The sequence below is a fragment of the Diadema antillarum genome, unplaced genomic scaffold (assembly GCF_040938485.1).
Source record: "Diadema antillarum isolate AM-2024a unplaced genomic scaffold, OU_Dant_1.0 seq00000754_RagTag, whole genome shotgun sequence".
Classification (NCBI taxonomy): Eukaryota; Metazoa; Echinodermata; class Echinoidea; order Diadematoida; family Diadematidae; genus Diadema; species Diadema antillarum.
Window position 1 is genome coordinate 706,892 of NW_027271647.1, and position 16,798 is coordinate 723,689.

At 38.3% G+C, this 16,798-nt stretch overlaps 1 protein-coding gene across 1 annotated transcript in view; it reads right to left on the bottom strand.

The window, feature by feature from the left end:
* Nucleotides 1-7,816: 7,816 nt before the first annotated feature.
* LOC139738568 (krev interaction trapped protein 1-like) overlaps nt 7,817-16,798 on the bottom strand; it is a 54,499-nt gene continuing 45,517 nt past the window's right edge. The window contains exons 6-15 of the mRNA XM_071649188.1: nt 16,591-16,684; nt 15,811-15,918; nt 14,097-14,195; nt 13,141-13,204; nt 12,059-12,210; nt 11,206-11,372; nt 10,576-10,711; nt 9,702-9,881; nt 9,026-9,151; nt 7,817-8,251 (exon numbers count right to left, since the gene is read on the bottom strand). Coding sequence (XP_071505289.1) covers nt 8,153-8,251; nt 9,026-9,151; nt 9,702-9,881; nt 10,576-10,711; nt 11,206-11,372; nt 12,059-12,210; nt 13,141-13,204; nt 14,097-14,195; nt 15,811-15,918; nt 16,591-16,684 — 1,225 coding nt within the window. The 3' untranslated portion in view covers nt 7,817-8,152. The remainder of the gene's footprint in view (nt 8,252-9,025; nt 9,152-9,701; nt 9,882-10,575; nt 10,712-11,205; nt 11,373-12,058; nt 12,211-13,140; nt 13,205-14,096; nt 14,196-15,810; nt 15,919-16,590; nt 16,685-16,798) is intronic.

The window sequence follows — 16,798 nt, forward strand, 5'->3', positions numbered from 1 at the left end:
TGTGCTCTGTCTCTGTCACTTGGCAGTTCTGTGCTACATGTAACAGTTAAAATGATAGAGCTTTGTGCTTGCTCGTGCTGTATTTCCTTGCTGCGCCGCAGATATCTGTTTCCTCAGTCAGATACAATAACAATTCTGGGCATATAATGCTCAACATCCAACTTATGTCTGTCTGTAGAGACTGATCTGGTTCTGAGCTGAGTAATGTATGGAACAGAACTTGTTTCCGGTTTGTTTATTCCGACTGTCTGTCAGCTGGGCCCAATCCAAGTAGGAAGTGTGCCGTTTTTTATTTCGTGATATGTTACGTGTGCCTCGATCGTCGTCACAGTGCAGTCCAATCTCTAGCCAGCTTGTTCTTCTTACGGCCGTTATGACAACATAATTAAAACGTCATAATAAAGTAAATCATTACTACGCACGGACGTCATGATGAAACAAAATATATGCCCCGAAATTATTTCAGATACTAATGTTAGAGAGCCTGTCTTTTCACCATCATGCCAGTGTACGCCCGAGCTGCGCTTACAGAACACGATCGTGTGGAGACGGACGCTTAGTACCCTCAATCCCCGGCTCCAGCGGGACACAGAGCTGCCAGAGGTGGCGTGGAAACACGGTGTGCAGCAGCGGTAGTTGTCACGATCGTAAGATTTACTATAAATTCTAAATAGCTGGGCATCACAAAAACGCCCCAAATCAACAAAAGTAAGAATGCAGCGAGAGATTATTATCATAATCATGCTCTAGAACATATACATAGAACTTACCCAATGAAGAATGTCAGGAATAAAGAAAATTTGTCCAAAAAATTAACCAAAACTGCGCGTACGGTGATGATACAATTTCCGTGCGTGTCGACAATTTCATAGTATTTTAGTTTGTTCGATCGCCGACGGACGCGCGACGCGTCCGTCGTAACAGAATCGGTATTTACCGTATCGTCGCGTTGTTAGGGATCAGGCACATGCGCAGAAGCGGGAATCTTCAAAGTCGCTTGCATTATAAATGCATGCTACACAGGTACCGCACCGGTCCCTTATCTTGGACCCCTGATATAATAATAGACCATTTAGAAGATCTTAAGAATTCATGAAGCCAAAGTCGTGATTTGAGTCATTTTGCACGATAATCATTTATTCATGTCATCCCTTTTCAAACCGTTGCCCCTTCTGAATTTCTGGGTTTCTATTTTTTGTGTTCCTGTATTATGTTTCTATATCAACAGCTGCCATAAAATGTAGGTCTATAATTAACGTTAGTGTTGTTGCTTGCAGTCTCTGCATGTAATGAATTAGAGAATAAACCTCATCATCTTACTTTGTAACTTATCTAGTGTATATTCCAAATGGTTTTCCATTCTTAAAATTGTACTTCTGTATGCAAGCATTCAAATTTGAAGTGGATCTATTCTCTGATATCTCTGCTTCTTTGATATACTTCCAGACATGTAACATATTGACAGACAATGTACTACAATATATCACATTCCATAATTGAAAGCAAGACATTAAATGTATTTTTTTTTTTTTTTTTTGCTATATCATTGGGAGTGATTGACGGATTGACTTATTTTACTTTTATTCAAGGCTTCAGTTCTCTGTTGTAGTGCTTAAACACAACTTTCTATGACTGGGTAACAGTGTATAATTGTGAAATATAAAATGGCAATAACAGTTGTGATCACTTTCATACTTTGAAGGAGCCACAAATGCAACAGAGAAGATTTTATATGGAAACAGTCAAGCACAGACAGGAACATCTAAACACAAACAAACATATTTATATAGCCTTCAGAAAAACATATTGATACATACGTATACCCTGTATAAACATACTATGAACACACATACGCACACCCATACATCCTCTACTAAAAAAACACACCCAACACCTATATACCCATACCAGGGAGGTGAAGGGGAGTCTTCGCTGCCCGTACACAGGCTTACGTTTTTGTTGTTGTTTTTGTCAATCTTTCATTTTTCTTTCTCTTTTATATTAACAATATACAAATTAATTCACTAATTCATAAACTACTCACTACATTAATTCATACTCTACACATGCACACACACACACACACACACACACACACACACACACACACACACACACACACACACACACACACACACACACACATGAACACACCAACACCCATACCATACATAAATTCACAATGACTCTAGGCACACTCCCAACACACATTGAATGGAGCATGACAAGATTATTCAATATCTACAAGGGCAAAGCAGTGAAAATATCAACAAAACTCAAAAAGCAATTTAAAAAAATGTTGTAGCAGGACCCTTCTCATTCTAAACTAGCAAATCCACTTTTGGTCCAAATATATCACTTTTATCAATTACCGTACCAAACACTGTCATCTACTCAGACAGCTTGTGAAAATCATACTTTTTGATATGAGTTCATGATCGATCACAAGTAAGTGCTCCTGAAGACATAATTAGGAGCAATACCACATCATTGTTACCTCTGTCAAGGAGGTCGTTTTTGCCTGTGTTTGCATGTTTGTTTATTTGTTTGTTTGTTTGTGTGTCTGTTAGCAATAAGACTGTATGATTTAACATTGGTTTCCAGTGATTCTTGTCTGTTTTGGGTTTTGTTGTTGTTGATGGGTCTAATGTGGTAAAAGAAGCAAACATCTGATTACAGTTTAGTGGTGATTCGGATCATGATCTAGATTCGGCATTTTTGTCAGGATGTGTTTATAGTTCTCTAACATTACTCACATTTTGGCCAATGCTAGGGTTTGCATTTTCCAAGTGCTTCTAGTTTGTTTGTTTTTTATATGATATATCAGATTGTCATCATTCAACACATTCATACAAAGGAGAAATGAATAATTACCACAGGGAGCAAGACAGATTTCCATGTAAAAAGCGCTACTAAAAGAGCAAAACAAGGAGCACCTCCCTTTTCACTTTATTCCTCGATTACTTTATCCAAAATAAGAATCATATATACACACACCCTGGTCATTTCATCCTTGCAACATTCAGGAGACATATCACAAGTTCTTTCAAGTAGTACATAAGTCTAATATTTTTTTTCGTTTTTCTAAAGAAGAAGATGTACACCTCTCGTTACCTTCTGGGCAGAGACATAAAATCTTAATTGCAAATAATTCCATCAACCATCAACTTGGCAACTCTCAAATTACTCAAATTAACAAAGTCTATGACAGTTGTATGACATCAAACAAAGGATATTGTTTTCACAACAACAGCTCATAAAAAGACTCAGATATGGATGACTGTAGATGGCAGTATTGCAAAACACACCACTAGCAAAACACACCCTCCATTTTTTTTTTTTTTCTGATGACCCCATTCAACTGGAGTTAAAATACTGCATACTGGGTAAAATGTAACAGCAAATAATATGTGCAATGTAGGAGGAGTACCAAATTAGTCTCCTTTTTCCCAGAAATCTTAAACACCTTGACATGAAAAAAATAAAACAAAGAAAATTTAACAAAACAAAAAAGTAGTTCATTTGGCAAAGAGTGAGTCTGCATTTTATAAAAACAATATAACAGGGAGAGGGGTTATAGAATAAATAAATAAATAAATAAATATACATTCAAAACAGTTTACTTTCAAACTATAATTATCTCTCAAATGGTATTGCATTAATACAGTGATTAAGAAAGCAATTAATGACCAACTTAAATCCAGATATTACATCTGCAGGAATGAACTACTAGTAATTCCATCACTGCACATGATTTCCACAAAATCATGCATTCTAAAAGGATATTCTATTTGTCACAAACTGACTAGGAGATGTTGTAGGCATTAACAGCACACAACACAAAAATTCAGAGATTAATTTCAGCATTGGACAGTCACAAGCTCAGACAGTTTGCTGTCCAATTCCATAGGTGCTAGCTTCTCACGAAAATATGTTGGTTTTTTTTCTTTTTTACGCATAGGAACAAGCTGAAAATGAGATTTTAACCTTAGAAATCACCTTGCCACGGACATATGAAGAAGCTGACATTGTGCAGTGTGCATGTCTCATTATTCTTCAGTGAAAGGCAACTATCATTCCCGTAAGGATACGAGAGGGGACTTGTTAACAGGAAGAACTGCCATTCTCACTGCGTGGGAATATATTCGGACCATCAGTGAAATAAAGTTGATTTGAATTTGGGGACAACTCAAAATTATTTGCATCAACTGAAAAAAAAAAAAATATTTCCAAAGATTTCTCAGAGTGGAATTCCCTCTTTAGAACTATTCAAAACAAGCAGCATACTGTCACAGCTGAGTCATATCCCTACAAAGTATTATGACTGAAAGAAGAAACCATTAATACAGAAATACACTGTGTTTTGATCGAGCCTCCATAAATTCCACTAGGGAAAAAAAAATGTGTCAAGAATTTCTGAAATTTGTAATACATCAAGCTATATAATGGTCCTAAAGTTGAATACATTCATTATGAGTTGATCTATTGAATATAGATAGAAGTGATTGTCTCAAATTAATGTGAGAATCAAAACATTCTCCAACCCAAAAGTTCAGTATGGCACATTTACACTCGCACAAGGATTTCTGTAAAAAAAAACCACAACAACCAGAAAATGTAACATAAATTTCGCAATACCAATTCTCAACCATCACAAGTACAAATACACATAGAATAAAATAAGTTCCTTTCTTCAGCAAATCATCAACACACATGAGTGTTTCACGATTTGATGATAACGATATTGAACCGGGGCTTGAGAGTGAAGGTGGAAAATGTACATCATGCTGCACAATATTCTAATAAAACAAGCTGGAAGCAGTTTGGGGGTGGCGGGGATATGTCAATGCATACAAGCATCTAAAATACAGTTTTCAATTGTGTATGTATCCTGTTGATAAATGTAAAACACGACCTTGCTGAAAAACAGCTGTCCAGCTGAAAGCAGACTTCTATACCAGTGTATGATCAAAATAAACTCAAACTCAAAGAGTTTGCTGGAAAAAAAAAGAAAGACAACCAAAAGCAAAAACAGAACACAAAAGGCTATGCAGTAAGGAACACAGAAAACACAAGAATGAAGCTCCATATCGTTAACAGTTTGATCTGAGTGGTAGATGCCACATCAGTTCTGAGATAGAATGGAACTGTCTATGCCAACAGTTTCTCAAATTTTATGACCACGTGGTTGCAAGCTGTTGTTTTGATGCTGGGTAAAAAAATAGTGTCATCACTCTTGATACATGGTTTTTTAAAATCTATTTGGCGCTTATTGCGAATTGCCAGAGCACCTGCCCAGGACGCAGAGTGTCTCACATCACGTCACTAACTGTTCGAACTTTCGCAAGAAATTTACATCGGAAACTAGCACAAGAGCATGCACTGCCGCAGAGTTGTTTAGAACGATTTGAAGAAAAACAAAGTTCAGCCTCGACTGCAATCATTTCACCCAGCCAATGTGAGTAACTAGCTACATTTTTTTCCCCTACTTCTACGACTAGTACTATTGCTAAATTCATAAATATATCATACATTGCAAATATATACAGACACATGTAAAATTAGCTCTCTTCTTTCCTTCTACATACCACCATCAAATAATGTATTGCAAAATATACAGAGATCTGTTCAAACTCTCATCACATGACACTGTTAGATATCCTTCCTTCTGTCAAGCAAAGGAAAACGGAAAATCGTTGCAACCATTTCTTCCCTTTTTTTTCATCTTTGATTTCTTACAAACTATAATGAACCACTTTTTCTGTCCCTGTTCTGAAAAGACCAATCACAAGTTGAGCTATGTTGAACTTCAATGCTAGTAAGGACTAAGGACTATCACCGTCAGCAAATCACATTTATTCCACTATATTTATAAGCGAATGTCTATTGTTTGGACCAGAAAGTCGACACAAAACTTCCTGATGCCAAATGTGAGTGTTTCACTGAATATGGACACATCTCTACAGCACTGATCTCTCTTTGAAATATCATGGCACTTTTGCATACATTTTATTGCAAGTCATTTTTCTATCTTTCCATTTCATCTATTAAGCTAGTACATTACAGAACTTTGCCAAAACAAAGAAATAAACATAATCATAATATCTAACATGTCTTTTTCTTTGTTTCATTTCCTTAGTTCTCTGCCTTAAAGTGGTGACACATCTAAACAGGTCGCACGGAGGCAAAAGCTCCAAGCCGACGACTGAAAATTGTAGCCAAGGGGGTGCGAGATACAGTCCACATTAACAGTCGATGCACAGTAGGGGCCTTTTTCTTTCATCAGATCTTCGATCTGGGGGTACGGACGTGAGTCACGGTGTGGAAAGGAACACCCCACCGGAATGCGAGCAAGAGGCCAAGAACCTCGAGTGCTCACTTTCAATTTGCCTCATGACCCACCCCAAAGAGATAACATCAACACATACACACACACACGCAAAAAATAAAATACAATACCAATGCGAACGAGAACGATTGACTTTCTGAGTACTGATACTGACAAAATGTGAAATGCCTTACGGCGACAGTCCAACTCTTTGTCGGTTTGTGTATCTCTCTCTCACTCACTATTTCTCTCAATTCTTTCTCTCACACACTCTAGCAAAGCGACGATAGAACAGCGCAAAAGCCGACTTAATACTATTTGTATATATACCAGTATTGGCCAGGTCCTTGAGGTAATAAGAGTCAAGCGTAGTAGTGTAAGAGTTCTTCACATAACGTAGTCTACATTTACTGGTATCTATTAGGAAATATGCAAAGAATTTCACCTATGAACATCATGGGGGGGGGGAGATATATTTTTGCTTTCTAACAGACTAGGAAAAGTGAGGGAGATGTTCAATAGTGAAAATATGATCTACCAACTACATGGATACCGTTATTCCTGATAAAAAAAAATCTTGTAAATATCTTGCAAAAGGATTTTCATCGTCCTAAACTTTGCTACAGTTTAAAATAGGTGATGTTTCAATGCTCTTTTACCAGAGTGAATACGCAGCACATGTTCATTAAAGAAAACATTGACAAATATTAGGACTTATATAGTTATATCAATAAATCACGTAACTGGTATGGCAGGGGAAAACATAATATAAGAGCCCATCTGCTGGTTATCACACTGATAAGGAATGGGAAAGAATCTGTTTTAAGTAATTAGTCTTCCATTGGAAGTGACTGCAAAGGAGATGCTTCAAAACCATCAAAAATATAAGCTCCAATATCATTGATACTGACTCTAGAATATTATGAAGGAAATTTCTGTAACTAATATCATTTTTATGCTGATGAAAATTTTGTAAACACCCTTAAACAACAAGACAATTTGTGTAATTGGCCTATCCTATTCTTTTTTTCATTTTCTTGATGGCTTCCAATAAAAATAATTTTGATTCTACCACGTGTGAACACATTTTGCGGCCCTTGTCAGCACGCCTTATGGCAAGGGGAAGTAAATACCACAGATGGCCATGCTAGATCCCCTTGGAAATCATTCATCTTGCTGTGTTCACATGCAAAAAAGCTGTTATCTACTGCTACATCACATGCAGATGCAGGGGACTATGAGGTACATGTAGATAGTACACAGACAGCATCTTCGTGCCGCAACTAATATCCTGGTCCAGAGCATTATTACTACCACAGTTAAACAGTGGTTAGCATATAGAGTCAGGCCCTTAATCAGCAGCTGCAAAATTTTCCCATGGCATGTGTTACGGTTGTTAATGCATCACAAATAAACTATGGTGCCATTGGTTGGTTCATTGCAGATTACAAGGTCCTTGCTTTCATATAAGCACTTCACAATCTCCATCCCTTGTTATTAACGAGATCATCTGCGTGGCTGGGTCGGGAAAGAAGTGAAGAGGACAAAATCAGGAGTCTCAGTCCACAGCTCACGAGGCTAGACGAAAAATAATCTTCAGCAAAGAGAGCATTCGTATGCAGTTTCTGCTAGGAAGCAGCGAACGTTCCTCACAGCAAACGAAAGTCATGCACAAGTGTCCCACGGACAGAAGTGGTCTATGGAAAGCTCCTTTTTCTTTTGGACACATCAGCATGAATATAGACACTTTGGAAACAGGGAAGCTGGAATCCAATTCTGCCATGGAGAGTCTTGTTACATGCCTGCTACCACGACCTGGCTGCCTCAGTGCCTCTGTAGGCTGTTAGCCCTGCTCGTTGATGGCTGGTCCTCAGCGGCGAGCCGGCCCGACAGCTTGTTGGCAAGGTTGCTGATGATCGCCGCCTGGAAGAGAGGAAGGATTGGAGAAATTTCACGTGTGATTATATTCTCTACACACAGTCTACAAGAGGGACTCAATCGTCTTCATACCTGTGCACAAAACAATCACACAGCATCGTCTTCAGCTGATTTCTACCCAAGCATTCTAAGCATGCATACCTGCCAACATTTCAAGATGAAATATCTTACTCGTGGATTGCAAAAATCTTATTTTATATGCAAACTGAAGTTAAATATCTTACTTTCAGTCAAATCTTCAGAAAATACACATGAAAGGTATATTTAAATATTTTTTAAAAATCTGATTTCTCTGACAGAAAATCTGATTTTGCTATTTATACCGTAAAAAATCTTACTGAATCTGATAAAATCTTATTAGTTGGCAAGTATGAGCATGAACTCAATATCTTCCCATAAGCCTAAGCATAAAGCACAATTTACATCGAGTTCTCTTCGATGAACGGAGTAAAATAACCCCCCCCCCTCAAAAAAAAAAAAAAAAAGAAGAGAGAGACAGTTTCAATGTCATTACAATAGGACAAACACAAAGAAGGATCTAACATTATGAAGTTTCACATGTGAAAGCTTAAAGTTTCACATGTTATCATGAAGTGGTGACTATCACTCTTTACAACACATGCAAATTAGATTAGTAAGGGGTTTCTTTTTCTATAACTGCCTGTCCAAATATATATATGTATTTTTTTCATCTTCTTTCTTTTTCTTTTTTTTTTTTGGGGGGGGGGAGGGACTGGTAGGAGAGGGGGGTATTTGTACCTGTTTTGTCTTCACAGGGAGCGTCCTGTACCCATTGCCATCCTGTATGAGCAGCGTGAGAGTTAGCATGTCACTGGACACCTCCCACGTCAGCCCCTGCTTGTAGCCCACACTCAGGATCATGGTCTGTGGAAGATGGATGCAAAGATATGCCCTCGATTTTATTTGACTTGTTCGTGCGTCCACTCATTGTTATGTCATTCAATCATCAGATATCATAGCTATTCTCTGGCTAGTAGAAATCACAATTCCATAAATGTGTAGTTTAAGGGTACCAAAAAAAAAACAAAAAAACAATTATACCCTTTCATCTGAAATAATACACCTTCCCATTGCACTTACTAAAATCAGTCACAATTACATGATCCTATTTTTGCACATTATTACAATGGAATGAGAATCTTCCTTTACTTTCATTTGCTGTAATTTGTTTCACTTTATTTCATCTGGTTCCATTCAGTTGAGTCTCTTTTGACATTGTTCTGTTTGTTAGGAGAGGTAGTATTACATAACATGGCCAATCTATTGAGCAAAACTTGTTTGCAAGACCATATAACTTGGAGGGAATTTCCCCTCATGTTCCTTACCATTCAGCAGTTCCAAGGAAAACTAAACACTTTCTCTCGTCACAATTTCCAAATCTATATCATCGACAGACCAAAGTAGACATTTATACCTTGCTTATTGCATTGATAAGATGTATCCCTCTTGAGTTGACCCCTACAAAGACAGCAGGCGACCTCTGCGACCCTCCCTGACCTCTCCGACTCCCACCGAGCTGGGCTGAACCGAAGAAGAACGCCGACCCATAGACCGGGAAAGACCGGCAGAGATCCAAGTACATCATTTGAAGCTTCTGCAGAGATAAGAATTCCCCGATTTTAGCATTAAAAAGAAAAGAAAGAATAATCTTTGCCAGAATGCAATGTCAAATATAACAATACTATGAGAAGATAAGAGTCAAGGAAATCAATTACACAAGAAAGGCATCACTCCTGATGCACTGAAGTACTAGCAGCAGTGAATAATCCAATCGATTAAACCAATAAAGAGTAATTTGCTCCTAAAATCTAAAGGCAATATATTAAAACAAATTTCTACAACTCAAAAAAACAAATTATTGCTGGTAGTGACGACATTGGCAGAATTTATATCTGACAGAGTGATTAAATCACAAATGTACTTTATGAGTTTCTGGATACACCATACTTCTGGAAAACTCCATAAAGCCATTTTGTACAAAGTTCTACTGTCCCAGAAGGTGTGGATCACACACAAAAAAGGGGAGTCAGGGGGAATCTGCATAGAAACAATAATTATACGGCTTGTGCAATTTTCTTCATAACGCTTGGCTATGTTTCCAACTGGCTGTCTCCATGGTGGTAGTCACGAATCAACCACTTAAATGGAGACATTTCTGTTTATTGCCATGGTAACTGTAATAATCATTCCACATTGCAATTATTATGGCAAGGTTTTTTATGAAAAGGCTTCCTGGTCTAGACTATAGTGGGTCTGCTATAGACCACATCAAATTATGCAACCCTCACCGTGACGTCTCGTATTCCCTTCTGTGTGACGTTCCGGTGCTCGTTGACGATCTTCTGTGCCCAGTTGATGCCCCTTGACCCCTGACCCTTGGCCTCGAGCTTGATGCCAGGGATGAAATGCCTCAGGTTGATATTACTGCGATTCAAGATGAGGAATAAAGGATGTACGGGATTAGAATGAAGAGCAGTGCCAATACATCAATTATCAGTAAAATGGCAAATGCATAGAAAAAAACAATCTCTTGTTTTTTGTTTGTTTGTTTTTCTTTCTTTCTATTCTGTACCCTAGGTCCAAAAAAACCTGTAATTGTTCATAATGAATAATGGATAGTGTTTCTACTATACTCGGAATGAGTTTTGATGAAAGAAGTGTGAATCTGAAAATATACACTTCTGCACATACATGTGAAACAAATGTTACACATGAGCCATTAGTCATACTGAAAATGCATGGACTAGAAACATTTTTACACATGTATCTTGAGCACAGGATGTGAATGCAAAGAGCTACATTGTACTGATAAGACAGCAAAATACACATAATACGGGCAAAACACAGCAAAAACAACAGATAAAGCAAAACAAAACAAATTTGACCTTTCCATCAGCGCTGGGAGGTTTGGGACTTACTTAAGGAACCCGGCACGATGCCTCTTAGCGTCATGATCGCCGTACGTGATCTGCATGTAGATACCCGCCAGCGTGATGGCGTCGGTGTCCGTGGAGGGATACATCCCCTTCAGGACGTTCAGGAGGCACTCATCAAAGAGCATCTTTATTGCCTGTGGGTCCCGTATCTAGGCAACAACAGGAACGACAGAGCACACACAATGTGATTCATGTTCTCCCAAATTACTGAGATATGTTGTTGTTGTTCTTTGAACCACCAAGGTACTTGCTTGACATTTACGTTTGGCAGCCCAACAACCATATTCTCTGCACATATTGAATAATGGGCTTAGATTAATACATGAATGGTGTATGGTATACAGACCGAAAATAGCCAAGTTTTGGTGAATGACTAACAGGATGAACCTGGGAATCTTAATGATACAAAAGCGAAATGTCAGTTTTCGTCTCGGTCACATGATTGTGAGTAATAATCACTCAATACATATCAACAACATTGTGTTGTTCCACATCTTATTGTGGCTTTCTACTAGCATTGCAGCAAGCTACTTAATCCATAAAACTGGAGGAGAAACACCAGAAATGAAGACTGTATAAGCTGTTATTTTCGCGAGAGTTTAAATTTCGCGAATTTCGTGAATCACAGTCGGATAACAAATTTAACAACATGTGAAAAGGTCACCATGCGCTGGGGTGATAGTGCTTTAACAACAGCATGAGTGTCAGTCGCAAAAAATAACATCTCACGAAAATGTCTGTGACCTCCACACTTGCGAAAAGATCTCAACGCGAAAATAAAAAATAACGGCTTATATCAATCCCAAGTAACAGAGGGATAGCGGCTCGCACTTACTGCACGTTCGTCCTCAACCGTGAGCAGGGCATCTCTCCTGAGGTAGAGGAGAGGACGCTCCGTATCCGGGTTGTAGTTGGTGAGTTGTCTAATGATGGAGTCCCACTGCTTGAGGTGCAGGACCGGCTTGTGTTCGGGTCTCATCTGCAGATCTGGATGAGAAGTAATGAGAACGGCGAATGGGAGGGGTGAAACGACTTGGAGGAATATTCATATCTAAGCAATGTGATACACCCAGCAGTTGGAAGGGTCTGGTCTTTACAACAAGCAAAAGGAGGTGGCCCATTTCTGCAAAACCCTCATAGACCATCTGCAAATTAGTTTCGAAGATAAGCTCACCCAGTTATGCCCAAACTGAGGGCAAGTGTACTGCAAGTCTAGAGATGTGAAAATAAGAGTGTTTCTGAAAATAACTGATCTGCTCTCAGCTGTTCTGAATCTTCCAATCACCTCATATGAAAACAGGACTCAGGATTAGAATACTATGATCTTTTTGACAACTTTCAAATATCTAAATCAATGAGATTTCAATTACTGGAACACAGTGAGAGCATTCAAAAATGAGGGTTGTTTGCAGTTGAAAATTTGCCTTTAAAGCTCTGCTCTACCTTATGCGGAAATGGACAATCATCAACTTTTTTTTACGAATGTACAATCATGCATGCATGTCTAAATGTCTAAATGTAAGCATGTAACTGTAACAGGTCAGTGTGTGTCATATATGCATGGATGTAACTATGTGTGTAAACCAACTATCAATCTGTCCGTTCCCCCCCCCCCCCCTTTATCTATCTAGCTAGGCATCTACAGTACATCTATGTACATTATGCTTCACTATGGACAATAACTAAAACTTAAAAGCTCTCTGAGCAGTTCTTACTGTATGGGAAATGCATTGGCAAATACCAAAGTGTGAAACTGTAATTTTTATTCAGCCACCAATTAACACTGCACATGTACAATTTGCAACTACAAATACTAATTCTGCTTTAGAGCACAGATATTTGTAGTGGATGCATTGAAAGGTATTTACAGTGCATACCACGCAGTGGTATACCTTATCACAAAGAGACCAAACTTACGCAAATTCTGCGATGCTATCCAGACGGCAAATATGTGATGTCCACCCCGCGGTAGCTGGAGTTGCTGGAAGAGTGAGAAAGATGACGGGAAAAAACACAAAAACATCAGATACAGAATGTGACTACTTTGCATCAAGATTTCTTTGAGCTTTACAATTTGTCTGCAGAATGGTTCGTTCTAGCTCGAAATTTGTGAGTGCATTCACTGATGTTTTCTCGTTTTCTATTGCAAAATGAAGATGTATTAAAGGAGATTTTTTTTCTGTACAGACAGGGCAATAGATTGATAAGCACCAGGTTTCACGAAGACAATGTATGGTGTATGAAACTCCAGCTTTACAGGACTCTCTTAATTAGTACCATAAATTTTCCTTTTCGAGATACCATCAAAAAACTTATTTCATTTTTATGCAGTCCTGGGTTTTCAAATTATAGTTACGTGCGTCTTACATTAAGCCAGCTGAAAGACATATTAGTCTTTAGCAAATGGTTAAAAAGAATGCAAAGTCACACGATAATCTATTTGTTTCTTTTTGGATCTTGTACACTGTATCTCTTTACACAAATTTATGGTCAGCACAAGTATCTTTCCAATGACATATATTATGTTTCATTCTTTTTTAGCACTTTCAGACTTGGAGTCTGAAAATAAGAGGCCAATAAATACTTCCCCACCCCCCAGGAAATATGAGGAAAGAACATCAGGGGGGCATTTCATGAAGGAACTTGTCGGATAAAATGTCCGACAAGTCAATTATATCCGACAAGTTCAGAAAAATCAGCCAATCAGACTAAAGAATTTCTCAAAACTTGTCGGATATAATTGACTTGTCAGATATTTTATCCGACAAGTTCCTTCATGAAATGCCCCCCTGATGTCTGATGTCCCCAACCATAAAAGATACATGTACCTAGACCTCTTACACATTGCTGTCTGTTGCCAATACTGCACCTACCTGTACCAGGTCCCCAATGCTAGTATTGCTTCCACGGTTCAAATCCAACACCACATGGGACCCATCCAGGTCCATCAGATGGACGTCAATCTTGTGAGGCTGTTAGAGATACGGAGAAACGGAACATACACGTTAGGATGGTAAAAGAGTCAAAGGTCAGAGGTCAAAAGGTCAAATGTCAAATGTTTATAATAATAATAATAATAATAATAGTGTATACTTTTATAGCGCAACAGTCCATCAAAAGATGCTCAAGGCGCTTTTAGTCTTAAAGGTAGGGAATCCCATTTGCACGCCTTAAATGAAGAGCTGTATAAATACAGTGGTATGTTGAAGAGAGCATCATTTTAGAAACTCCCATAAAGTATTGAAAGTGGAAGGTAACATTTAGTACATTTTTTTGACCGTTAGATTTTGAATTGAATTGTTTTCGGGGCTCACCGTAAATTCCAGTACATTGCTAGGCTACCTTTGCAGACCCACGTACTGCATGTGTGTCCATCATGTATATTTTGTGAAGAAAGTTCATCAACACTTACAAACATTTCTATATACATTCTTGCCACACACTCTATATGTTATTACATCAGCTCTTGTAGTTTTAGATTTGTGTTTATAGATCACAAATACAGAAGAATGCAACAAAAATGCTTAAGTGTGGCTGACACACAGAACTACTGAGTAGTTGAGTTTTGTGCATTATTCAAATTTTAGATAACTGTTGACTTCCAAATTTCTAAGCAGTGGCCTAAGCAAGTCCCCTGAGGTTCATATCTAATGTTTTGCTGCATTTTGGGAGGTCTGTAAAAGGTATCCCCTACCTTTAAGGTTAGGAGAAGAAAGAAAGAAAGAAAGAAAGAAAGAAAGCAATTATAGCAATAACTGACTGCATCTAACTTGATTTTCCTATAACAACACAGGAATTCATCTTTTAAAATGTGCCCACACAATTAGCTTTAATTTTCCTAGCTTTTTCATCAGCCTTCAGTGTTCCATCCAAACCTGAGTGAGTTGTAATGATAGCAAAACCCACTAAAAAGAAGCAAGAATGTCCCTCAATTTAGGAAGCAGGAAGGCCATGGTGACACAACAGGAATTAGGCAGATTAGGTAATCTCTTTTCACTGATTATTATTTTCCACACATCTGTGCCAATCGGCAAGGAAAACACTCCAGTGTGCATGCCAATTAGTGAACGCAGCACAGTAAGGGTTAAATTAGTGACAAAATTCCACCATGAATGCTATTAGATGATATACACTGTACATGTACTGTCCTGCAACATAGTGGAGATTGAATCTCTATTTCAAACAAATGTATCACAGAATAGTTACGGAGAATAACTCTTGCTTTCTACACAAACATACAAAATATGACTACTCCACATGATTATTATCATTTGCACTATATGACAAGCATATGTACATCCATCTACTATTGACGATCAACACAAGTGTCGTTCATAGCAGTCTACACAATCTGTAATGACTTGTTGGTATCATCATTAGCATATCTTCCTTATCCTCCTCACTTTTTTCTGCAGTAGCAACAAAAACATAATTTCTTGCAGCATCATCTTTGCTGTCATCGCCATCAACTCTTGACACCATAATAAAATCTGTTACAATCAACGTATAATCGGCACCATCGTAATCTCATATGTCAGAAACATTAATCCTATTAATTCCTCATCTCTGTAGCAATGCATCACTTACCGGCTTCCTTGCTGCCTCTTTCAGTAACTTGACGGTTGTTTCCCAGTCATTTTGCCTTGACTCCTCGCAAAGTTGTAATGGCGTTCTTCCCTCCTTGTTGACAACCAGCTGGAAATGGAAAATCCACCATAAAAAGAGAAAGAAAAAGAAAAAGAGAATAAAAAAACAACTCCTCTTCTCTCTCCTACTTTAAATTGGCAAACTTCTAAAATGGGCCCAAAACAGAAATTTGAAGAGATAAACAAATGTACAAGTAAGTATACAGCAAAATCAGTGCATTGATGAACAGAATGTAAATGGAGCATGTAATAATGAAGTCTATTCATTATTCATTCAAACTAGAAAAAGTAGAAAAAAATGCATGACTGTCAATATCATTGGTTGAGAAAGATAGGGGCGTGAAGTGCCACTAACTCTGTGGCGATGGTGACACCTTCACGCCCTTGTCTTTCTCAGCTGACGATATATGAATGAGCCCACCTCATAAATTTCAAGTGAAAAAAAAAGTCACATCAATTTCATACCTGAAAGACACAGGACAAATACAACTGTAGAGCTAACACATATCATTCATTCTCATTGTTTTCTATTGTCTTTATTTTGGCCCTTTGTCATTCACATTTGGTTCTGCTAGCCATACCAACCCACCCCTCCCCCCCCCCCCCCCCCCCCCATGAAGTCCTGTCCCTGTCCCGTCACTGTGAAGGAACAGAGAAACACAGCAAAGACAAGACAAGACTGATCATCCCATATCACCGGGGAAAAAGTTTGCAGCTGTACCTTGTCAATATCTCGGTGATTGAGGAGCAGCCGCACGACCTCCGAGTGACCCTTGAAAGCCGAGAAATGGAGCGGTGCTGACCCACTGTCGTTTCTGAGACAGAGAGAGAACAAAAGGAAACCACAGAAGATAATGTCAGAGAAAATTATGATTGACAGTGCTATCAGATATTACTCTTATCATATTTTCCTCAGACAGGCTAGAAAG